This window comes from Ammodytes marinus (assembly GCF_949987685.1).
Source record: "Ammodytes marinus genome assembly, contig: scaffold_203, whole genome shotgun sequence".
In the NCBI taxonomy this organism is placed as follows: domain Eukaryota; kingdom Metazoa; phylum Chordata; class Actinopteri; order Uranoscopiformes; family Ammodytidae; genus Ammodytes; species Ammodytes marinus.
Genome location: NW_027648547.1, coordinates 20,001 through 45,000, shown reverse-complemented (window position 1 = coordinate 45,000; position 25,000 = coordinate 20,001). Strand labels below are relative to the sequence as shown.

The 25,000-nt window shown below is 41.1% G+C and overlaps 3 protein-coding genes across 4 annotated transcripts in view; 2 read left to right on the top strand and 1 right to left on the bottom strand.

Annotated features, from left to right (window-relative positions):
- Nucleotides 1–2,049, bottom strand: part of LOC307270386 (HEAT repeat-containing protein 5A-like) — a gene marked incomplete at its 3' end in the record, with an annotated part of 23,860 nt that extends 21,811 nt beyond the window's left edge. Inside the window, exon 1 of the mRNA XM_080054272.1 lies at nucleotides 1,936–2,049. The remainder of the gene's footprint in view (nucleotides 1–1,935) is intronic.
- Nucleotides 2,050–2,417: 368 nt separating this feature from the next.
- On the top strand, nucleotides 2,418–7,033 carry hikeshi (heat shock protein nuclear import factor hikeshi). Of its 2 annotated transcripts, XM_080054270.1 has the most exons (4): nucleotides 2,418–3,109; nucleotides 3,797–3,951; nucleotides 5,420–5,678; nucleotides 6,548–7,033. In XM_080054270.1, exons 1-4 carry the CDS (start codon nucleotides 2,926–2,928, stop codon nucleotides 6,550–6,552), a joined length of 603 nt encoding a protein of 200 aa, XP_079910396.1. In that variant the 5' UTR covers nucleotides 2,418–2,925; the 3' UTR covers nucleotides 6,553–7,033. The 2 variants fall into 2 exon arrangements, with proteins under 2 accessions (XP_079910396.1, XP_079910395.1); XM_080054269.1 differs by having other exon boundaries at nucleotides 5,420–7,033.
- A 1,982-nt stretch (nucleotides 7,034–9,015) lies between these two features.
- LOC307270385 (retinol dehydrogenase 11-like) overlaps nucleotides 9,016–25,000 on the top strand; it is a 28,601-nt gene continuing 12,616 nt past the window's right edge. Inside the window, exons 1-5 of the mRNA XM_080054271.1 lie at nucleotides 9,016–9,653; nucleotides 12,717–12,835; nucleotides 13,248–13,371; nucleotides 14,311–14,461; nucleotides 15,146–15,321. Coding sequence (XP_079910397.1) covers nucleotides 9,521–9,653; nucleotides 12,717–12,835; nucleotides 13,248–13,371; nucleotides 14,311–14,461; nucleotides 15,146–15,321 — 703 coding nt within the window. The 5' untranslated portion in view covers nucleotides 9,016–9,520. The remainder of the gene's footprint in view (nucleotides 9,654–12,716; nucleotides 12,836–13,247; nucleotides 13,372–14,310; nucleotides 14,462–15,145; nucleotides 15,322–25,000) is intronic.

Here is a 25,000-nt window from a genome sequence, read left to right as displayed (position 1 = left end):
GAGCGAATCAGACGGATAGAAGAGAGGGGAACTCATGAATGATTCAGCAGCACAACTCTCTGCCTCCTCCAGTTACACACACACACACTGAGAGGAACACACACACACACACACACACACACACACACACACACACACACACACACACACACACACACATAGACGCATGCAGTAACACAAACAGTTACACACACACACACACACACACACACACACAGTCACTCAGACACACACACACACACACATAATGAGACACAGTAACACACACACACACACACACACACACACACACACACACACACAGCTAAAAAAATAGTAAGAAAGTCTAGAAATAACCTCATTATTTGAGGAGAAGACTCAGTCTGCTTCAAACAGACAGTTCACTGCAGAGCCTGAAAGATTAATGGAGGAAATGTCCTCAAGACACACCACTGCAGAGTGTGTGTGTGTGTGTGTGTGTGTGTGTTATTGTGTGTGTGTGTGTGTGTGTGTGTGTGTGTTATTGTGTGTGTGTGTGTGTGTGTGTGTGTGTTATTGTGTGTGTGTGTGTGTGTGTGTGTGTGTGTGTGTGTGTTATTGTGTGTGTGTGTGTGTGTGTGTGTGTGTGAGTGAGTGTGTGTGTTATTGTGTGTGTGTGTGTGTGTGTGTGTGTGTGAGTGAGTGTGTGTGTTATTGTGTGTGTGTGTGTGTGTGAGTGAGTGTGTGTGTTATTGTGTGTGAGTGAGTGTGTGTGTGTGTGTGTGTGTGTGTGAGTGAGTGTGTGTGTTATTGTGTGTGCGTGTGTGCGTGTGTGTGTTATTGTGTGTGCGTGTGTGTGTGTGTGTGTTATTGTGTGTGCGTGTGTGTGTGTGTGTGTTATTGTGTGTGCGTGTGTGTGTGTGTGCGTGTGAAGGTTATTTATGTAATACCCTGTGCTGGCTCTGAACGATTGATGGATTTCGAATCAAAGCAAAATCTGCATCGTCACATTAAATTGCTTTTTATTTCTTTATTTTCTTCAAAATTCTTCTCCATAGCCTATGTCACTTTGCCCTTATATCCTTGACAGACACCATCACATGCACCAGACAATTTGAAGCTAAAATGGCTAAAATGCAGATGTTTTTTTCCATGAGGTCCTTGTTGTGATATTGTCTTTCTCTCTTCAATGTCTATTTAGATATCGTTAGCCTCATAGCATAATTGCCTAAATCATATTTACACTACTCTACTTTTACATCTACTCTATTCTACATCTACTCTACTTTACATCTACTTTACCCTACTCTATAACCCTTAAAATATGACTTAGGCAATTATGCTATTAGGCTAACGAAAAGTAGATGTAGATGTAGAATAGATGTAGAGTGTATAAGGCTAACGATATGTATTCGCCTTTATGTAGGTATAAACGCTATCATAAGTATTCACAACTGCCTTTTTATTTTAATAGCCTTACTTTTTACTGCTCTGTTTGCTTATGTAACTGCCCTAAAGAAACACAAAGCTATTCAATGTTGCATGGCACGGTTGTGATGTATGTTTAGAATGACAATAACGCTCTTAAATATTGAATAACGGTAATATATCAATGAAAAGGGAATTTATGGGGATTAAGGGGGCATATACATTAATGGGAATATTCCTCCATGATTCCCAATACTCCCATTAATAATTCCCACCATGCAAAGTTGCTGCCCTACTCCTACTAACTTTAAATTAAGTAGGCTATAACAACACTTAAACAGTCTCTTATTCAACAGTCACCCACAAACTAAAGAAGGCAACGTGTATTAACGTCTAATAACGGCTCAAACTGTCTATTTAACCCGGTAAAAAAACAATAAACTGAAAAAAATCACTCTTTATGATTTAATCACTAGTTAGCATCGGGAAGCTAACCGGGTTAGCTTGAAGAGAAGCCGGTAAAAGGTTAAAAATAGCGGGAGAGTTTACCGTTAGTGTCCGTTAGAGCCGTTAATCCGGAGATAACAAACGTTGGTCCAAAAAAATTAAAAGTTTAGTTCCGTTTGTGTGGATGTTTGTTTAATGTTAGAAAACAGCTGATCAGCCCACGACCACAGCAGACTACTGACCGAGACACACTGCGCATGCGCCAAAAGAGGCAGGACACACGGAGGTAGTTTTTCAAAATAAAACACACCGAGTTAGTTTATTTTATTTTTTATTTTATTTTTTACTGTACGATATTCAAAGGGTATACAGACGTTTGATGCACAATGTGATTAGGCATTTATTTTCCTTACTCTATGTAGCAGAAGATATGTAGCAAAACAGCTAGAGAATTAAATCCTGCGACCATTAATGTGAAGTTAAATTTTTCAGCTCCGTTCTCATAAACAAGTCAATCCCCAAATAATCGATCGCCCACAAACACAACACTGAAACACGTTTACAGGACAGACAGTCGACGGTGGAGCAGCGAATCTACCATGAACTAGAAGTTTCTACCGGACAGTGCGGCGGCTTCACCGGGCGGTACCGGGAGTCTTGTCTCCGGTTTTAACGGGCCCAACAACTCCTACTGAAGTTACACTACGAATCTGGACTAAAAAATCGGTCGTTAAGAAGCCTAAAGACTAAGCTAAGGGACTGTTTACTGAACGGCGGGCTAGCACTGAGCTAACGGCTGTTCAACCCAACTCCAACTGACGCCTGTCTTTCTTTTTTTTTTACTTTCAAATTTGTAAACAGTGACTAATAAGGACACATTTAGCTCTCTCTCTCACACACACACACACACACTAACTCTCTCACCCAAACACACAGTGATATACACACACACACACACACATACACACAAGACAAGTTAAGGACTGTTTACTGCACGGCGGACTAACATTGAGCTAACGGCTGTCCACACACACACCTTAACCTGTGTGGATTATCATTGTTTTGTTTGACTTTTTCACGGTAATATTCGGTATGTTTGGGTGCCTGGTGGCGGGGCGGCTGGTCCAGACTGACGCCGTACAGGTGTCCGGTGATAAGTTCGTGTTTCAGCTGTCGGACTATGAGACGGTCAACCACGTGGTCGTGTTTATGCTCGGGACGGTCCCGTTCCCACCGGGCATGGGCGGCGCCGTATACTTCTCCTTCCCCGACCCAGGTAAGTGTGTGTGTGTGTGTGTGTGTGTGTGTGTGTGTGTTTGTGTCTCTGTGTGTTTGTGTCTCTGTGTGTGTGTGTGTGTGTGTGTGTGTGTGTACTTCACCAATACTGGACCGGCGTTCTATCATTAATAAATCACTATTATAATATAATGAATGAGGTTTTTCTTCCCTCAATCTTCCCTTGGCCCCAGCTGTCCTGTTAATCCTAACCCTACATTTTCCCATGTGTGATGTCACACTAGTAAAATGTAGGGTTAGACAGTGAGACCATAAAACTCTTTCTGCCTTTTCTCAGGCTAGGATGATCCGATTTCTAAGATGTTTACTTTTACTTTTCATTTCATTTCATAGGCCGGAAAACAGTGACATACATAGATGCTCTAAAAACAAACATTCAAAACATCTTTCTCTGTGTCCCAGATGTCTTGAATGTAACCAACATTAATTCATATGAAAAAGTTACACACTATAGCTTTACGTATTGAGAAGTTAACCCTTGTCTGTCTGTCTGTCTGTCTGTCTGTCTGTCTGTCTGTCTGTCTCTCTGTCTGTCTGTCTGTCTGTCTGTCTGTCTCTCTGTCTCTCTGTCTGTCTCTCTGTCTGTCTGTCTGTCTCTCTGTCTGTCTCTCTCTCTGTCTGTCTGTCTGTCTGTCTGTCTGTCTGTCTGTCTGTGTGTCTCTGTCAGGTGGTGTCCCGGTGTGGCAGCTGCTTGGTTTCATCACTAACGACAAACCGAGTGCCATCTTCAGGATCAGCGGACTGAAGGCCGGGGGGGAGGGGGCCGGGGGGGCGCACCCCTTTGGACTGGCCTCTAATGGGGGGTCGCCTTCTATGGCTCAGGTAGGCACCGCTGAAATGTTGTATTTACTATAGAACATTTTTGTCTGTGTATTTGTTCTTTTCCTTAAAAAGGTGTAGTCAGTGATTTCTGGAGAACGCTTGTTGTCAAAATCACTCTGTCAAAATCAGTGAATATCTCCCCTCACAATCCGCTACCTGTCTGTACTCTGTGTGAGCTGAAATACAAATCCAGTGTTAATATACAGCCGAGGCTCTGTAAACTGGGTTGTAAAGTAAACAATTGGGCCTTAATTTTTTTAACGTTTTTTTTTTAGTTGAAGTGGGTAAATGGTAAATGGACTTGTATAGCGCTATATCTCCGTTTATCACAGACCCAAAGCGCTTTACATTGTTTTTTGTACACATTCACCCAGTCACACACACATTCATACACCGATAGCAGCAGCTACCACGCAGGGTAGGTTTAGCACTAGGGTGCTAAGCTAACTAAGCTAACTATCGGGAGCAATTTGGGGTTCAGTGTCTTGCCCAGGGACACTTCGACATGTGGCGGGGAGACGGGGGATCGAACCTCCGACCCTGCACACCAGAGGCGAACGCCCTACCCACTTCGCCACTGCCGCCCCAAGTGGAGCAAAGAGGGGAAGACATGCAGAGAACGACCCGGGCTGGATTCTAACCCGGGTCTGCTGCAGGGCCTGGGGCCGGGGGGGTACGCTCTGACCACTGCACCAAGAGCGCCTCCTTAGGAACAGGTTTTTGTCCATTAACAGAGACTAGGTAGCGGATCATGAGGAGATATTCACTGATTTTGACAACAAGCGTTCTCCAGAATCACTGACTCCACCTAAATTGGAGTAACTAAAGTACAGTCCGATACTTGATTTATTGACTTAAATACATTAACTAAATACTTATACTTAATTTGAAACACTCCATAGAGTCTCAGTCCTCTTCACAGCAGACCCGGGTTAGAATCCAGCCCGGGTCGTTCTCTGCATGTCATTCCCCTCTCTGTCTGTCTGTCTGTCTGTCTGTCCTCTTCACAGCAGACCCGGGTTAGAATCCAGCCCGGGTCGTTTTCTGCATGTCATTCCCCTCTCTGTCTGTCTGTCTGTCTGTCAGTCCTCTTCACAGCAGACCCGGGTTAGAATCCAGCCCGGGTCGTTCTCTGCATGTCATTCCCCTCTCTGACACATTTCATCTCTGTCTCTACAAAACTGACTGATAAATCAAAAAAAATGCTCAAAAAATATTATTAAAAAATAAAGTACTTTTGGGCGCTCTGGTGCCATAGTGGATAGAGCGAGTACTATATTGGCTCCGGCCTTCGTTGCAGTGGTCGCGGGTTCAAATCCGACCCGTGGACCTTTACTGCAGGTCATCCCCCCCCCCCCTCTCTCTCTCTGTCTCCCCATTTCAACTCTGTACTGTCTAATAAAGCTTGAAAATGCACAAAAAAAAAATCTTTAAAAAAATGATAATACTTTCCGTGATGTCCTTGCAGGTGGGAGTATCGGTGGAGCCCTTAGACCAGCTGGTCCAGCAGACCCCTGTCTCCAGCGCGGCCGTCTCCAGTGTGGATTCCTTCCTCCAGTTCACTCAGAAGATGTTGGACTCTCTCTATAACTTTGCGTCGTCCTTCGCCGTGACTCAAGCCCAGATGACGCCCGCCCCCAGCGAGACCTTCATACCGTCGGGCTGTGTGCTCAAGTGGTACGAGAACTTCCAACGCAGGCTGGCACAAAACCCCAACTTCTGGAAGAGTTAAAGGAGAAAATAAGGGAGGAGTCAGTAAGCAATCAGTTAATATCTCTATGGCTAAGAAATTCCTATGTGGACTTATTAAGAAAATTTAGGTTGCGTTCCGAATCGCATACTTTCTACTATATAGTACGTAGAAAAAAAGATTTAGGATGGCCCGATTCTTGTGGCCAGATTTAGGATGGTTAGAAGTACCCGGATGTCCTACTTCATGCGGCCAAGATTGTTAGTGTTGAAAAGTGCATCCTATTTGGGCGATTCTGACCCACAATCCAGTGCGCACGTGAAGTGACGTCACATCGACGAAGCCTCCATATGAAAACAAACGGGGATGCGACGGATATAAAAGCAAGAGGCAAGATCAAGGCGCAATGTTATGATGACATAAGAGAGTAAAAGTATGTCCCAATAGTATGCCTACTGCATCCTAACTAGATTATTTTTATCGTCGGATGTAGTATGTAGAATAGAAAAAAGAAAGAGTATGCGATTCGGAACGCAACCATAGTTTTTCACAGTTCTTCCTGTTTTCGCCAAGTGTATTGGCGTGAAAATTAAAAAAAAAGTGTCTTTACAGTGGAGAGGTTGACAATCTGCTTTTGCTCATAACTCCCCAACCAAACATCGCACATTCAAAAACTTGACATCCACTTGTTAGGTAAATTGAGCTGCAGCTTTCTACCTTGTGAAATGTATTAACTTCTGGAAGAGTTTAAAGGAATATCTCCTCATGATCTGCCAACTTACCTGTCCATATACTGTGTGTGCACTGAAAGAAATCTGATGTTAATACGCAGCCTAGGCTCTGTAAACTAGTGTGTAAACAAAGCGTATGTTATCAAACAGAAGATGTCCCGAACTTCTGGAAGAGTTTAAAGGAGAAAATATATATAGAATGGACACTGGAGTTTAAAAGGTGAAGTCAGTCATTCTTGTTGTCGAAATCAGTTTTTTTGGGCGAAATCAGTGAATATCTCCTCATGATCTGCACCTCTGTCTGTCTGTACTGTGAGAAATCTGATGTTAATACACAGCCTAGGCTCTGTAAACTGGTAAAGGGAATATAAACAAAGAAACACACACAGTACAGACAGGTAGTGGATCATGAGGAGATATTCACTGATTTTTACAAGAACAAGCGTTCTCCAGAATCACTGACTCCACCTTTTGAGCAGAAAAAAACACTGTACAAGGGAAGATTAAGTCATTTTGGGGCCTAATGCACGCACACACACACACACACGCCCCCCCACACACACACACATTCTCTGTTACACACACACCATTTCAAGCCTGATTTATCCAAAAAAAAGCCAATGTTACATGTTTTCCTATTGCCAAACAATCAAAATATAAACTGTCCAAGAATGGGCAGTAAAGTAAGTGTTGAATAAAATGTTTAAAATTCATTAATGCATTTGTGATGTGTGTTCATTTCTTGTGTGTTATTTTTTTCTACATACATATTATACCTTATAGGTGCTCCGAGGAACATTCAGTGTGTGTTAATTCTAGCGCCCCCCTTTGGACAAAAGCGGTAGTGTTTTTACTACGCCAGCTGTTGTTTCCTGGGTGAGCGTATCCCCATGACAAAGGCATAAAGAAAAACTTTATAAAAATAGCATTCTTTACACTGATGGTCTCGTTTGCTGTTACATGTAATTTATGATCATCAGAGGAAAAATCAGACTGTTTCAGAAATATTTAAAAGTTCCTTGGAGCACCTTTAAATATCATTGAAGCTGTATTCTACACTCTTCTCTCTCAATCGAAATGGTGTTTATCTCTGACCCACGGTGCAATAGGAACGAAAAATATAGAGCAGTAGATTAAACCTGCAGTGTGTAGAATTTTGGGTTTTATTTCCTAGCAGATTTTGTAGAAAGTAATTATAATATCCATAAGTAAATTTAATTTAGTGCATAATAGCTGATTTTTTTTTTTTAAGACATTTTTTGGGCATTTTTATGCTTTATTTGACAGTGCAGAGAGACAGAGGTGAAATGGGGCAGAGAGGGGAGTGACATGCAGAGAACGACCGCGGGCGGGAATCGAACCCGGGTCTGCTGCTGGCCGAGGCCCATGGGGGGGACGCCCTACCAACTGAGCTAAAGGCGCTCCCCGTGCAAGGAATTTTTTGTACGATATAAAACAGTATGTATAAAATAGAATAGAAAGTAAAAAGTATTTAAGTTAAATTGAAATGTGCCATGTGATGAACGATATTTACAATATGTGCAATATGCAGTCAACTGGATCTACAGTTTAAAGTCCTACTTCACCGGTGGGAATATGAAGGTGTATTGAACTCTGAGATCCTATGTAGTATAAATGTGCAAACATTTTAGAAATCGGATCATCCTAGCCTGAGAAAAGGCAGAAAGAGTGTTTTATGGTCTCAGTCTGTCTAACTCTACATTTTCCTTCTTGTGACATCACAGTAAGGGTCAGGATGAACAGGACAGCTGGGCCAAGGGAAGACTGAGGGAAGACTGAGGAAAGAAAAACCTCATTCATTATATTATAATAGTGATTTTATAATGATAGAACGCCGGTTCCGTATGGGTGAAGTATTCCTTTAAGGCATTTTGGTGTGCAGGCTGAGTATTGAATATAATATAATACAATATAATATAATATAATATATATATATAATTATTGGTTCGGAGTTTTTAGTCTTGGACTAGGAGTTCTTGGGGGCAATGGGAGAGGGGGTTCACAGTCCAATTATGATTGTCATGTCATCCATAGAGAATTTTTTTATTATTATTTTTTTTATCAATATATTTATTGGTTTTAACTTTAAAAAAAAAAACAAGAACAAGAACAATACAAACAAGTTTAGTTTAATAAATTAAAGTCTTTCTTCTCAGTTATAACAGAACTAACTCTCTCTCTCTCTCACACACACACACACACACACACACACACACACACACACACACACACACACACACACACACACACACACACACACACACACACACACACACACTCTCTCTCTCTCTTTCTCTCTCTAGCCGGCAGATGGCGCTGCAGTTAAAGTATTCATCCGCGTGTGACGTAATGTGATCGTCTGTTATTGCGCAAGAGGCTGAAACAGTTCATACACGTTGAGCTGGAGAAAGAGTTAAAGGGCGGAAAGGGGTGTGGGGCTCCTGTTATTAGGCTGATAAGATGTTATATAAATGTGCGCACACACACACACACACACACACACACACACACACACACACACACACACACACACACACACACACACACACACACACACACTCTCTCTCTCTCTCACACACACAACCAGACACTCTCTCTCTCCCTCACACACACACACTATCTGGCTGTGTAAAAGGGGCTATCACACACTCTCACAAGCTCTCTCTCAAACACACACCCTCTCTCTCTCACTATCACACACACACACACACACACACACACACACACACACACACACACACACACACACACACACACACACACACACACACACACACACACACACACACACACACTCCTTCTCCCTCTCTCTCTCTCTCACACACACACACACACTATCTCTCTCCTTCTCCCTCTCTCTCACACACACACACACACACACACACACACAATCTCTCTCTCCTTCTCCCTCTCTCTCAGTCTCACACACACACACACACACACACACACACACTCACTATCTCTCTCTCCTTCTCCCTCTCTCTCTCTCACACACACACACACACACACACACACACACACACGGTCAGAGGTTCAACGAGCTGCACTCTCTTGATAGCCGTGTTTTTGCAGGTCATTCCCCGTCTTTAACTCATAGCCTGTTTGGAGCGCACCGTTTGGAGTCAGAATGATGCACGAGCTTCTGCTGGCGATCGGAGCGGCGCTGCTCGGACTTTATTTTCTTCTCCGCGTGACTTTGATCAGAGAGCCGAAATGTAAAAGCGACGCAAAGCTTCACGGGAAAACTGCCATCGTTACCGGTGAGTTCCAGGTTCCACACACAGCTGACGGTCTTACGTCATTTTACACTGTAGGCTACACACTACTTATATATATACTATTTATGTAGGCTACACTACTTATACAGTATATACTATTTATGTAGGCTGCACTACTTCTATATACTATTTATGTAGGCTGCACTACTTATATATACTATTTATGTAGGATACACTACTTATATATACTATTTATGTAGGCTACACTACTATTTATGTAGGCTACACGCCAAGGAGCTACATAACAATATAATATTCACAAAGCCACATTTAGTAACTCTAAACCTTCATTATTGCTTTTGGTTAGGAAAACTGAACAGTACATCAAAACCAGCTATGATAAATAAAAAAAAGGAAGGTGCTAAATCTATTCAGTTAGGCCTATGCTCTATTTTTTATGTATTTATTTGAAATTGCCCCTGGCCCTGCTCTAGACTGATGCATGTTATATACTATCAATGACCATGTTTTTATGTTGTTACTGTATTGAAGGCCTATCATAAAGATTCAAGATTCATAAAACTTTATTTTTTTTATTTATTTTTTTATTTATTTATTGGGTTTTCTATTTTTTTAAATAACAAACACACATAAAGAACAGGGGCCTATTGCATAAAACTAGGATAAGGGATTAACCTAGGAGATTTCGGTTATCCTGGCTTGGCTTGTCTTTATTCCACTTTTATGCAATAGGCCCCAGGTGTCTCCGGGTATGAAAAAGATCAAAATACGTCATACAAAACATAATAGGATACAGATATGTACAAATACACATGAAAGAAAGAAATAATAATAAAAAAATTAATAAAAAATTTAATTTTTTTTTTTAAAAGGAGCTACATAACTGCAACTTGGGCCTAAGGACATTTAACCGTACAGAGAAAGCACGTTTCTACATGTACAAACACATCTTTCTCATGATTCCACCTGATTTTCACGTGTGCATACGTGTAAAAATCATGAGTTTTTTTCTGTAAAAATGCCAGATCATAGCAGAAGTGCTAGTTTCCATGTGTTGTCCCTGTAGGCAGGTAACAGAGAAAGACAAATGCACAAGTGACACAAGACAATAATAGAGGTCAAAGGTGGTCACATACTTGGTTTTCTTTTACCCTGCGTTCCAAATCACATACTTTTTCTTTTTTTCCTACACTAAATACTAAAGTACAGAAGAGTTTTAGTCTTTTTACTACACTACATACTAAAGTACAGAAGAGTTTTAGGGCCACAGACATGAGAGAAAAAAAAATCAGAAAAGGAAGATTTTTTTCCACTATGTCGAGAAATGTCAAGAATAAAGATGAATACTGCAAAATGCAATTTGAGTTACCGAGGCATTTATGTATTTTCAGCATACTACAATTGACGTGCATGTATTGCGACATCCTAAATCTTTTTCTGGCATACTAAATAGTATATAGTATGGGTATTGGAATGCAGGGTTAGTGTATCTGTATATAAGTGTATGCAGAGAGAAGGAAGTTGACCTCTCAAGAGTAACATTTCAAGTCAATTCAACTATATTGTCAATTTCTGCAATATGTTCGAAAAAATAGGCTACAGAGGAATCGAGGCCTACGTTTCTTTCCGACACACAGTGCGATAAGTAGAAAATGATCAAATAAGATAAGTAATATTTACAATTAAAGCTGCAGTGTGTAGAATTTTGGGGTTTATTTCCTAGCAGATTTTGTAGAAAGTAATTATAATATCCATAAGTACATTTAATGTAGTGCATAATAGCTGAAAAACATTTTTAGAATTATTATTTTTTCCCTTAGAAAGGGTCTCACATATGTCCATATTTCTGCATATTTTGGACCAAGGCCTAGTGCCGCCATCTTGAAAGTGTCATAGTTGGAATGTCATCAGGTGCATTGTTTAAAATTTAGAATTGTTCTTGTCCTTGAAGGCCACTGTAGCTTCTGTTATTATTCTAAAGGGGTGGGGTTACCCAGGGAGCGTTGCATTCTAGAACTTTGTAGAACTTTCTTGATGATGTCATATTACACACTGCACCTTTAATACATATATTCTAAATAGTGCAAAAGGTTTAAAGGTGCAGTGTGTAATGTGACATCATCAAGAAAGTTCTACAAAGTTCTAGAATGCAACGCTCCCTGGGTAACCCCAACCCTTTAAAATAATAACAGAAGCTACAGTGGCCTTCAAGGACAAGAACAATTCTAAATTATAAACAATGCACCTGATGACATTCCAAAAACATGGATGCCTCCATAAGACTTGCCTGCTCAATGGACAAAATGCAATATTAATATTTGTAATTCTCCGCTCAGGAGGATAATTCAGATTATTGGCAGAGGTGATTGTATACCAATGAGGACATATTTATGAATGAGGATATTGATTTTAGCTAATAAATGACTTAAAATGTTACACAGTGTCCCTTTAAGGCAAAACCAAACGGTATAAGTTGAAATGTGCAATATGATATGAGGAACATTATTGACAATATGTGCAATGTGCAGTAAACATAAGATATTTAAATTGTAGCCTACAATATAAGTAGCCTGGTCCTACCAGACCATCGTACTTCATTTAGCCTGGTTCTACCAGACCATCGTACTTCATTTAGCCTGGTCCTACCAGACCATCGTACTTCATTTAGCCTGGTTCTACCAGACCATCGTACTTCATTTCATTTGTACAGAAGGTCTGGAATCGCTCAATTGACAAACGTTAACTCACTTGAAGGCGGGTGTCTGTTGTTGAAGTTTAAAACTATTGGATCTGCCCAGTGCCACTCTGGATCTGCCAACCAACCATGTCATGCGCCGGCTTCTGAGCCACTCCTTCTGTTCGCTGATTGGACCGGCAGAAATCTGTCCGGAGAAAACCTAAGAATATACCGCACACCCAGACTGACTACTGAAGGGAAATTAAAATTGAGCGGAAGTAGTAGGCGAGCGTTGCCAGGCTACAATATAAGGGCATATCATATCTGTACAAAAACAGTCCCAGCAATTCATCAAATAGTTGTTGAGATATTTCAGTTGTTTGTGACTCATGTTTTTTTATCACCAGGCGCGAACACGGGCATCGGCAAAACCACGGCACTGGATTTGGTGCGGAGAGGAGCGAGAGTCATTCTGGCGTGTAGAGACAGAAAGAGAGGGGAGGACGCCATGTTGGAAATAGTCAAGGTAAAGATGGATTTTCTATGTTTTTTTTCTCTAATTTTCAAAGTCAAATGTATTTCTATAGCACATTTAAAAACAACATCAGTTGACCAAAGTGCTGAACAAGATACAATACAAAACAACATGTAAGATGCACGAGAAAAAAAGTTAGGAGTGTCAAAGTCTCAACTGTTGTCTTCAGCAACGTCAACGTTTATTTTTAGATGATACACACTTATATGCAATTTCAATATTCATATTAAATGAATTGCTTATTCCTCTAAATCAGGGGCAGTTTATGGAGTTTTTATTAAATTATTGTGTGTGTGTGTGTGTGTGTGTGTGTGTGTGTGTGTGTGTGTGTGTGTGTGTGTGTGTGTGTGTGTGTGTGTGTGTGTGCGTGTGCGTGTGTGTGTGTGTGTATGTGTGTGTTCAGGAGACAGGTAGCAGTCAGGTGATATTCATGCAGCTGGACTTGGCGAGTCTCAAGTCTGTGCGCTCCTTCGCTAATGAGTTTCTGCAGACAGAGTCCAGACTGGATCTACTCATCAACAACGCTGGTACATAGACAGACAGACAGACAGACAGACAGACAGACAGACAGACAGACAGACAGACAGACAGACAGACAGACACACACTCACAGACACACAGACACACACACTCACTCACTCACTCACTCACTCACTCACTCACTCACTCACTCCGTCACTCACTCACTCACTCTCTTTTTAGTAACTCAAAACTTCAAGTTACACTCTCACTCTCTGTCGCTCTCTCGCTCTCTGTCTCACTCACTCACTCTCACACACATATTACACACACACACACACACTAACTCACTCACATTTCTCTCTCTCTCTGCTCACATAACAAATTATATATAGAGTCCTCACGAGATATGCTTTTAGAGGGTTTTTCAAAAAAAGAAACGCTGCCATACTGAGAAATACAGAGAGAGTTTTGTGGAGCTGATAATAGGCTTAATCAACTCTGTGTCAGACTGATTTTCCAATGGCCTGAATGTAACCGACATTCACTTATATGAAAAAGTTATGCACTATAGCTTTAAATAATTTTTTTTAAATTATATTTCAAATGTATCTTGTTGAGAGAGGGGGGATAATAATAATAATAATAATAATAATAATAATAATAATAATAATAATAATAATAATAATAATAATACATTTAATTTATAGGCGCCTTTCAAGGCACCGAAGGTCACCTTACAGAGCATAAAATCATCCTAAAATCATTAAAAACAAGACATTGTGGAAAAAACAAAACAACAAAACAAAACAAACAAACAATCAAGACAGTGATGACGTGCAGTAAAGGTCCACGGGTTGGATTCGAACCTGCGACCACTGCAACGAAGGCTGGAGCCAATAATGGTACGCGCTCTATCCACTACGCCACCACTACGCCACCGGAGCGCCCCAAATAAAAAAAATATCTAAAATGTATCTTAACCATTTATTTCTGTCTGTCTTCAGGTTTGGTGATCAAGGGGAAAACAGAGGACGGCTTCGGGATGATTTTCGGCGTGAACCATTTGGGCCATTTCTTACTGACGGTGTTGCTACTGGATAGATTGAAGGCCAGCGGTCCCAGTCGCGTGGTGAATGTGGCATCGATGGCCTACAAGTAAAACTCATATTACTATTATCACGGAAAATGAATTGTAATTGAGGCAAGAATTCATGCAAAAGGGGCCCAAACCAAGTCCTGAGTACATATGGATGATTATACTTTATAGTGGGCCGACATTTTCTGTATTTAAAATCCCTTTTTTTATTGATTTTTTTCACAAGCTGTTAGCCATAATAATCAAAATTATAACAAATAAAGGCTTGACGTATCTCACTTTGCATGTAATGAGTCTGTATAATATATAATTTTCACGTTTTTAAGTTGAATTACTGAAATAAATGAACTTTTGCACGATATTTATGACTATTTTTATAACATTTTAATTTAGTTTTATTTAATTATCTATGCATAACGTACTACCTCAATGTGATGTTTTTGCACTGAACAAGAAATGCACTTAATTACAATGACAAGAATAAAGATATTTTATTTTATTTTATTTTATTTTATTTTATTTTATTTTATTTTATTTTATTTTATTTTATTTTATTTTATTTTATTTTATTTTATTTTATTTTATTTTATTTTATTTTATTTTATTTTATTTTATTTTATTTTATTTTATTTTATTTTATTTTATTTTATTTTATTTTATTTTATTTTATTTTATTTTATTTTATTTTATTTTATTTTATTTTATTTTATTTTATTCTAATGTTTCGAGTGTCACCGTTGCAGGATGGGTACGGTGGATTTCGGCTGCCTGACCACACACAGGGAGCTGGCTCAGGGCACCAACGACATCGAGCTCTTAAAGAGATACTCACACAGCAAACTCTGCAATGTCCTGTTCACACACGAACTCGCCAAGAGACTCCAGGGCACCGACGTCACCTGCTACAGCCTACACCCGGGTCAGTCCATTTTATTTTTTTTAAGATAATTTTTTGGTATTTTTTCTTTATTTAGAAAGATTTTGGAGAGAGAGAGTTGAAATGTGGCAAACAGAGGATGACATGCAGAGAGCTGCAAGGCCTGAGCCTCTAGAGGGCGCTCTAACCACTGTACCACGAGCGCATTTTTACTTAAATGGTCTTCAATATATGTCAATGAAATGTTTTGTTAGAAAATTTTAAATTTATGGGAGCTCAGTTGGTAGGGCGTCCCCCCCATGGGCCTCGGCCAGCAGCGGACCTGGGTTCGATTCCAGCCCGCGGTCGTTCTCTGCATGTCACTCCCCTCTCTGCCCCATTTCAACTCTGTCTCTACACTATCAATAAAGCATAAAAATGCCAAAAAAAAAATATCTTAAAAAGAAAAATAGAATAGAAAGTAAAAAAGTTAATAAACTAAATTTAAATGTGCCAGTAAAAGTTGTTAAAGGGACATTGTGTAATATGACATCATCAAGAAAGTTCTAGAATGCAACGCTCCATGGGTAACCCCAACCCTTTAGAATAATAACAGAAGCTACAGTGGCCTTCAAGGACAAGAACAATTCTAAATTTTAAACAATGCACCTGATGACATTCCAAAAACATGGATTCCTCCATAAGACTTACCCGCTCAATGTACAAAATGTAATATTAATAATTTGTAATTCTCCGCTCAGGAGGATAATTTAGATTATTGGCAGAGGTGATTTTACACCAATGAGGACATATTTATGAATGAGGATATTGATTTTAGCTAATACATTACTTAAAATGTTACACATTGTCCCTTTAATAATATTTTGTTCCCCTTCTGTTTTCAGGAGTCATCAGGACCGAGATTGGACGTTCCTTCGGCATTTGGAAGATCTTTAATGGACTCATATTTGCCTTCTTCAGTACGGATGCGGAGTCTGGAGCTCAGACCACGTTGCACTGCGCGCTACAGCCAGGAATCGAGCACCTTAGCGGGGCTTATTTCAACAAGTGTGCCCCTGTGACAGACATAGAGGCCAAGGCAAAGGACGACGCTACCGCCAAGAAGCTTTGGGAACTCAGCGAGACTTTCTGTGGACTGTCCTAAGTTAATATGTGTGTGTGTGTGTGTGTGAGTGAGTGTGTGAGTGAGTGAGTGAGTGAGTGAGTGAGTGAGTGAGTGAGTGAGTGAGTGAGTGAGTGAGTGACTGAGTGACTGAGTGACTGAGTGAGTGAGTGAGTGAGTGTGTGTGTGTGTGTGTGAGTGAGTGAGTGAGTGAGTGAGTGAGTGAGTGACTGAGTGACTGAGTGACTGAGTGACTGTCCTAAAACAAACAAAAATATATAAATTTAAATGTATAATTCCAGAATAATTTTACTAATATTTCCCCTTCATTTAAAAAAACTAAAAGACGATTTTGAGTAAAACTAATTTTGTTCAGCTTATGTTGCTACTGGATTCTATCTATCTATCTATCTATCTATCTATCTATCTATCTATCTATCTATCTATCTATCTATCTATCTATCTATCTATCTATCTATCTATCTATCTATCTATCTATCTATCTATCTATCCATCCATCCATCCATGTAGTAATTCATGTAAATGCATGAACATGAATGTGATTTTTGGTATTTGTAAATGTTGTTGGTTACAAATAAAGATTAAAAAAAATTAAATAAAAATCTATTTTACGTGCGTCACATGTACTGGTTTGTTGTTGCTAAGACATCATGGGTTTAGTCAGATGATGAAGTTGTATCATTCTATTCCATCCTTGTAAACAGCAAATTCATTCAGTCACTTCTCTGCTCTGAGAGGATGTATTTCTCCCCAAGGCTGCGGACATTATCCCACATATCTCCTCGTGTGACCACATCCTCTCTATCCTTCCTAGCCTCTCTACCCTTCCTAGCCTCTCTATCCTTCCTAGCCTCTCTATCCTTCCTATCCTCTTCTACCCTTCCTAGCCTCTCTATCCTTCCTAGCCTCTCTATCCTTCCTATCCTCTTCTATCCTTCCTAGCCTCTTCTATCCTTCCTAGCCTCTCTACCCTTCCTATCCTCTTCTATCCTTCCTATCCTCTTCTATCCTTCCTAGCCTCTCTCTATCCTTCCTAGCCTCTTCTACCCTTCCTAGCCTCTTCTATCCTTCCTATCCTCTTCTATCCTTCCTAGCCTCTCTATCCTTCCTATCCTCTTCTATCCTTCCTAGCCTCTTCTACCCTTCCTAGCCTCTCTCTATCCTTCCTAGCCTCTCTATCCTTCCTATCCTCTTCTATCCTTCCTATCCTCTTCTATCCTTCCTAGCCTCTCTACCCTTCCTAGCCTCTCTACCCTTCCTATCCTCTTCTATCCTTCCTATCCTCTTCTATCCTTCCTAGCCTCTTCTATCCTTCCTATCCTCTTCTATCCTTCCTAGCCTCTCTATCCTTCCTAGCCTCTCTATCCTTCCTAGCCTCTTCTATCCTTCCTAGCCTCTCTACCCTTCCTAGCCTCTCTACCCTTCCTATCCTCTTCTATCCTTCCTATCCTCTCTATCCTTCCTAGCCTCTCTATCCTTCCTAGCCTCTCTATCCTTCCTAGCCTCTCTATCCTTCCTAGCCTCTCTATCCTTCCTATCCTCTTCTATCCTTCCTATCCTCTTCTATCCTTCCTAGCCTCTCTATCCTTCCTAGCCTCTTCTACCCTTCCTAGCCTCTCTACCCTTCCTATCCTCTTCTATCCTTCCTAGCCTCTCTACCCTTCCTAGCCTCTTCTATCCTTCCTATCCTCTTCTATCCTTCCTATCCTCTTCTATCCTTCCTATCCTCTTCTATCCTTCCTAGCCTCTCTCTATCCTTCCTAGCCTCTTCTACCCTTCCTATCCTCTCTATCCTTCCTATCCTCTTCTATCCTTCCTAGCCTCTCTCTATCCTTCCTAGCCTCTTCTACCCTTCCTATCCTCTTCTATCCTTCCTAGCCTCTTCTATCCTTCCTTGCCTCTTCTATCCTTCCTATCCTCTTCTATCCTTCCTATCCTCTTCTATCCTTCCTAGCCTCTTCTATCCTTCCTAGCCTCTCTACCCTTCCTAGCCTCTCTACCCTTCCTATCCTCTCTCTATCCTTCCTATCCTCTTCTATCCTTCCTATCCTCTTCTATCATTCCTAGCCTCTCTATCCTTCCTATCCTCTCTATCCTTCCTAGCCTCTCTATCCTTCCTAGCCTCTCTACCCTTCCTAGCCTCTCTATCCTTCCTATCCTCTTCTATCCTTCCTATCCTCTTCTATCCTTCCTAGCCTCTCTATCCTTCCTAGCCTCTTCTATCCTTCCTATCCTCTCTATCCGGGCCTTTGTAAAGCTGTGACAGACAATAATCAAGAGTAACCAATTGATTAGATGACACCATTAGCCTAAAAGTTAAGTTAACCCTGCGTTCCAAATCTCATATTTTTTTCTTTTTACTACACTACATACTAAAGTACAGAAGAGTTTTAGTCTTTTTACTACACTACATACTAAAGTACAGAAGAGTTTTAGGGCCACAGGAGAGAAAAAAAATCAGATAAGGAAGTTTTTTTTTTATTATGTCGAGAAATGTCAAGAATAAAGACGAATAATCCAAAATGTTATTGGAGTTAGTGGGGCATTTATGTATTTTCAGCATACTACAATTGACGTGCATGTATTGGGACATCCTAAATCTTTTTCTGGCGTACTAAATAGTAGGGAAGTATGGGGATTGGAACGCAGGGTAAATTTCTGCTCTGGCCATGATACACTTATTATTAGAATATCATGGAAAATGAATTGGAATTTAGGCAAGAATTCATTCAAAAGGTGCCCAAACCAAGTAGCCTACTGAGTACATATGGATGATTATACTTTATAGAGGGGCCGACATTCCTGTATTTAAAATCCCTTCTTTATTGATTTCATATAATATTCAAAATTTCTGAGATTTTGAATTTGGGGTTTTCATAAGCTGTTAGCTATAATAATCAAAATTATAACAAATAAAGGCTTGAGATATCTCACTTTGCATGTAATGAGTCTATATGATATATTAGTTTCACCTTTCAAGTTGAATTACTGAAATAAATGAACTTTTGCACGATATTCAAATTTTTCGAGTTTCAACAGTAGCCTACACTGTAACTCTGAACGAACTCACACCATACATAGAAGAGTGGCGCCCTCTAGGGGTGACAGGCAGTTACTACATAACACTCACGTTAAAGTAAAATTAAATGTTCTGTGAAAAAAGGAAAATAAATCAAGGTAAACGAAGAAGCAAGACTTTGTGATTCATTGAAGAACGGAGACATGCGAGTGCGAGTCCAACACGACGCATCCCCTGTAACTAACAGTGAAATGTTCAAATCAAATCAGTTTTATCTGTAGGCCTATAGCCCAATATCACAAATAGACATTCGCCTCAGTGGGCTTTACATTTCATACAGTATGACACCATATATCTATCTATCTATCTATCTATCTATCTATCTATCTATCTATCTATCTATCTATCCATCCTATCTTACACACACACAAACACACACACACACACACACACACACACACACACACACACACACACACACACACACACACACACACACACACACACACACACACACACACACACACACACACACACACACACACACACACACACACACACACACACACACACACACACACACACACACACACAAACTTAGCACGAAGACGCCATGACAGAAAACCATTCAATGTATTTATTAATTTATTCTATCTATCTATCTATCTATCTATCTATCTATCTATCTATCTATCTGCCCTTAAACCGTTAGCTCGGATGAAAAAAAACTCCCAGTAAAAACCCTTTACCGGGATTAAAAAAAATTGAGAAATCTCAGGGAGAGTGGACAGAGTAAGGGATCCCTCTCCCAGGACGGACATGCTGCAATAGATGTCATAAGCAGTGGCGTGGCGTGGGGATTTTTTTTGAGGAAGCCAAGTGAGACAACACCTTTAATCTACATGTTTATTGGAAGGTGGGGGACAGAAAAGGGTAGGCTACGTCGCAGCTTGTATTTAATGTAACTACAAGAGCTATTATAGCGCCTGGTCACTTTACCAGGACTTACACGCCTGTAATCTGTCCGACACCGCTCGTTCGCTCTCGCTCTCTCTCTCTCTCTCTCTCTCTCTCTCTCTCTCTCTCTCTCACTCACTCACTCACTCACTCTCACTCTCTCTCTCACTCACACACCTCCTTATCGTCTTATTAAATTATACATTTTATTATAAATGCACCCCCCCCCCCACTCCGACCGGAATGCACAACTAGCCGCTTAATGCCCAATGCAGATTCGAATTCATTCACAATATATAATTAGGGGACGTTTTAGGCTATTTTAAGTTTCACGTTCACGTGAGACACGACTCACACAATCAGTTGTAGGTGCTTAACATACACACTTTCGAGACATCCTTTTCGTTTAAGCCAAATATTCATTACAACACTATAGCCTACTTAAGACAACCCAGAACAACTTCAGTGGATATACAGTAGGCCTACCAATGCAACTTAATCCAGGCAATCAAGGCACAATTAGCAATAAAATAACACAAAACACAACACACATAGCTACACAGACAGTTAAGGGAACAGTTAACCCGCGCCGGGAGAAGGTGTGTATTTTACTCACTATTTGTAGAGGAAGGCCATTAGCTGAAGTTTGCCGCTACCAGCTAGCCACTCGGTGAGGACATAGTTCTCCTCACTGAAAGTGCGATAAACTTTCTTTCTCTCCACACGCATTGGCCTGCCGTCAGATTTGATTTTTAATGGCTTCTCAATTGGCAGTTTGGTAAAATAATTTGTTACTAAATACTCAAAATCTCCACCCTCCATAACTGTTCTTGCTAATATGATAACAATGCAAACATGCTAATCTCCCGCTATTGTTATTGTTGTTGAATTTCAGTGACGTTGATAATGATGCTTTGATTTGATTGGTGTGAAGCCAAAGGCCGAGTGGCTTCCCTTGGCACCCTCCTGACACCCTCCTGACCAATCACAGGAGGGCAGTGTCCTCACCTGATTGGTCAATTCTTTTTATTTTTTTTACCAAGGGAAGCCAGCGCGAGCTGGCTTCCCTTGGCTTCCTCGCAGACATACAGTGTGCAGTGTCGTGTTTCGCCGCGTCTTCAGAATCTAAATGTAAAGGGGCGCTGTTTCGCGCATTGTGAAATGCTCAACGTGAGGAGAGAAATGGGGAAGAAATGACAGCAACACAGCACCAAAGATTACCGAAACTGTTAATATAAATGTTTTTATTGGATGACAACTACAGCCTAAAAAACAGGGAAGCCTGGCTTCCCTTGGCCTCCGGGAGAAAACGCCACTGGTCATAAGTAGTGTCATAATGTTGTAAACAAAAGGTAACTGGCGGCCACAACAGACACAAAATGAAGCCGATTGCCTTTAGTTTAAAACTCAAATAACACGAAGAAGAAAATCACTTCAGTGGGTGAAAAGTCAAACAGCTTCTTGAGTTTCTGTTTAAACAAATCTGTTTAGACAAAGACGAACCAACCGGTCCGACTAGAATTTAAGTGTACTGTGACTTAAGAACCGGCCCGACAGGTGTGTGCGTGTGTGTGTGTGTGTGTGTGAGAGAGAGAGAGAGAAAGAAAGAGTGTGTGTGTTTGTGTGTGGGGGGTGAGCGAGCGTGTGTGTCTGTTAAAAACCTCAGCGCATGAGCCACGCCGTCAGTGATTCTCAGGTAGCGAAGACACACAGACAGACAGACAGATACACAGACACACAGGCAGGCAGGCAGGCAGACAGGCAGGCAGACAGAGAGACAGGCGTACAGAGAGACAGACAGACAGACAGACAGGTGTGTGTTAGGCTAAACCATGTGTTACCTGCTAGTGTTAGCCGGTGTGGTGTTGGGCGGGTATGTCTTCCTCACTCAAACTCTCTTCAAACGATCCAAATGTAAAGGCAACGCAGCGGTGGCCGGCAAGACTGTCATCATCACAGGTGAGGCGAACGGGCGACACACACACACACACACGCACACGCACACGCACACGCACACGCACACGCACACACACACACACACACTCTATGTATGTTTTACTTCCTCCTCCTACCTCCTTTCGAGTATGTGGAAAGTGTGTATTTGCATGTGTGTGTGTGTGTGTGTGTGTGTGTGTGTGTGTCTATGTGTGTGTGTGTGTGTGTGTGTGTGTGTGTGTGTGTGTGTGTGTGTTTCTGTACCAGCGTTGTTAATGATGTCATTTTCTCTTTCATCCACTACTATTTTAACTTCGTTTGTATTGCCTACATGTTTGAAGTAAATCAATAAAGACAAGACTTAGGTCCTGTGTTTAAAAAGAAATTAAAAAAACCATTAAAGACCTACTTCACCGGTGGAAATATGAAGGTGTATTGAACTCTGAGATCCTATGTAGTATAAATGTGCAAAAAAAATTGAAATCGGTTCATCCTAGTCTGAGAAAAGGCAGAAAGAGTGTTTTATGGTCTCACTGTCTAACCCTACATTTCTCTTTCTGTGATGTCACAGTCCATAAAACACTCTTTCTGCCTTTTCTCAGGCTAGGATGAACCAATTTCAATTTTGTTTGCACATTTATACTACATAGGATCTCAGAATTCAATACACCTTCATATTCCCACCGGTGAAGTAGGGCTTTAATTGTATCAAATAAACAGTAGGCGCCTCAGGAGAAACAATCACTTTTTGTCAAAATCAGTGAATGTAAAAAAAAAAATCCAGTGTTAATACACAGCCTATGGCCTAGGCTCTGTAAACTGGCATGTGGCTCCTTTGATTACATCGGCTACACTTTGTTTACATACCAGTTTACAGAGCCAAGATTACTATCAGTATTAACACTGGATTTGTTTTCAGAGCACACACACAGTACAGACAGGTACCCATGAGGTCTCTGGTTCTTCCTCCCAGTAACCATGAGGTCTCTGGTTCCTCCTTCCAGTAACCATGAGGTCTCTGGTTCCTCCTCCCAGTAACCATGAGGTCTCTGGTTCCTCCTTCCAGTAACCATGAGGTCTCTGGTTCCTCCTCCCAGTAACCATGAGGTCTCTGGTTCCTCCTCCCAGTAACCATGAGGTCTCTGGTTCAAGAGAGCAAGACACTTAACCCCAAACTGCTCCAGGGGCGAGTGTGTCTGTCTGTCTGTCTGTCTGTCTGTCTGTCTGTCTGTCTGTCTGTCTATCTGTCTGTCTGACGCTGTGTGAGGACCCCCTCTGGAGTGTGGGAACTTGAGAGGGCAGATGCGAAGAATGAATTTTGATGTACCTACCTTGTGTGAATGTAAACAAACCCCCCTCCTCTGAAACTACACAGTGACCCTTTAACTGTCTTATTAGGGGGCCAAGCCCGAGAAGGGCCCGGGACCGCGTTTTGCAGAGCAACGCGGCGGTTCCATAGCCCTGCTGGGCAGGGAACCCTATTGTTCTTGTAGGGATTATTCTTCGGCTTATTCCTTACGTAAAAGTGGTGCTGCAGCCCAAACCGTAAAGGGTTGGGACATGCCACTTGCAGGGCTTATCCAGGTCCGTGCCTGGTACGCAGACAAAAAAATTCAGACATGCCGGCCACTAGGTGGCGCTACAAAATAAGGAAAACGTGTATAACTTCCACACCGAAAGTCCGACAGTCAAAAACTTTATATCCACAGATGCCCACAAGTCAGCTGAATCTTTTGAGATAGGCCACGCCCATTTGCGTATATATTGATTTTTCGCTACATCGCAAAAACTGTGTCAGTCACCAAAACATACTCCTCCTACAGTTTTCGCCCGATTTGGACCAAACCAAAAGCATTATGCTCTACCGACTCCTACAAGCAAAAGTTGGTCAAATAATTTTTCTACGACCATCGGAAGACCAAACGCTAGCACTTTAAAGATTCAATTTTTCCATATGGAACATTTCTTCTTCTTTTTATTTAAAATGGTGCTGCAGCCCAAACCGAAAAGGGTTGGGACATGCCACTTGCATGACTAGATCCAGGTCCGTGCCTGGTACACAGACGAAAAAATTCAGACATCCCGGCCACTAGGTGGCGCTACAACAAAGGAAAACGCGTTTGGGGCTATAACTTCCGCACCGAAAGTCCGACAGTCAAACACTTTATATCCACAGATGCCCACAAGTCAGCTGCATCTTTTGAGATAGGCCACGCCCATTTGCGTATATATAGATTTTTCGCTACATCGCAAAAACTGTGTCAGTCACCAAAACATACTCCTCCTACAGTTTTTGCCCGATTTGGACGAAACCAAAAGCATTAAGCTCTACCGACTCCCACGAGCAAAAGTTGGTCAAATAATTTTTCTACGACCATCGGAAGATCAAACGGTAGCGCTTTAAAGATTTGCCGATTAGCTTCCTTGTATTACCTTGTACGTAAGTGATCATAAATCCAAAACTATACATCGTATCAAGACAATATTTTAGAAATATGGTCGTACTGTCCTAATGAACATCCTCAAAAAAAATTGGAAAATGTCGCCAAAAGGGGGCGCCAAAAACACAAAAAGTATACATCTCCTTATCCACTTGAGCATCTTTCTCTGCAATTTTTTTGCCTTTTGGTCTATAACTCCCAACCGAACATCCCACATTCAAAAACTTGACATCCACTTGTTCGGTA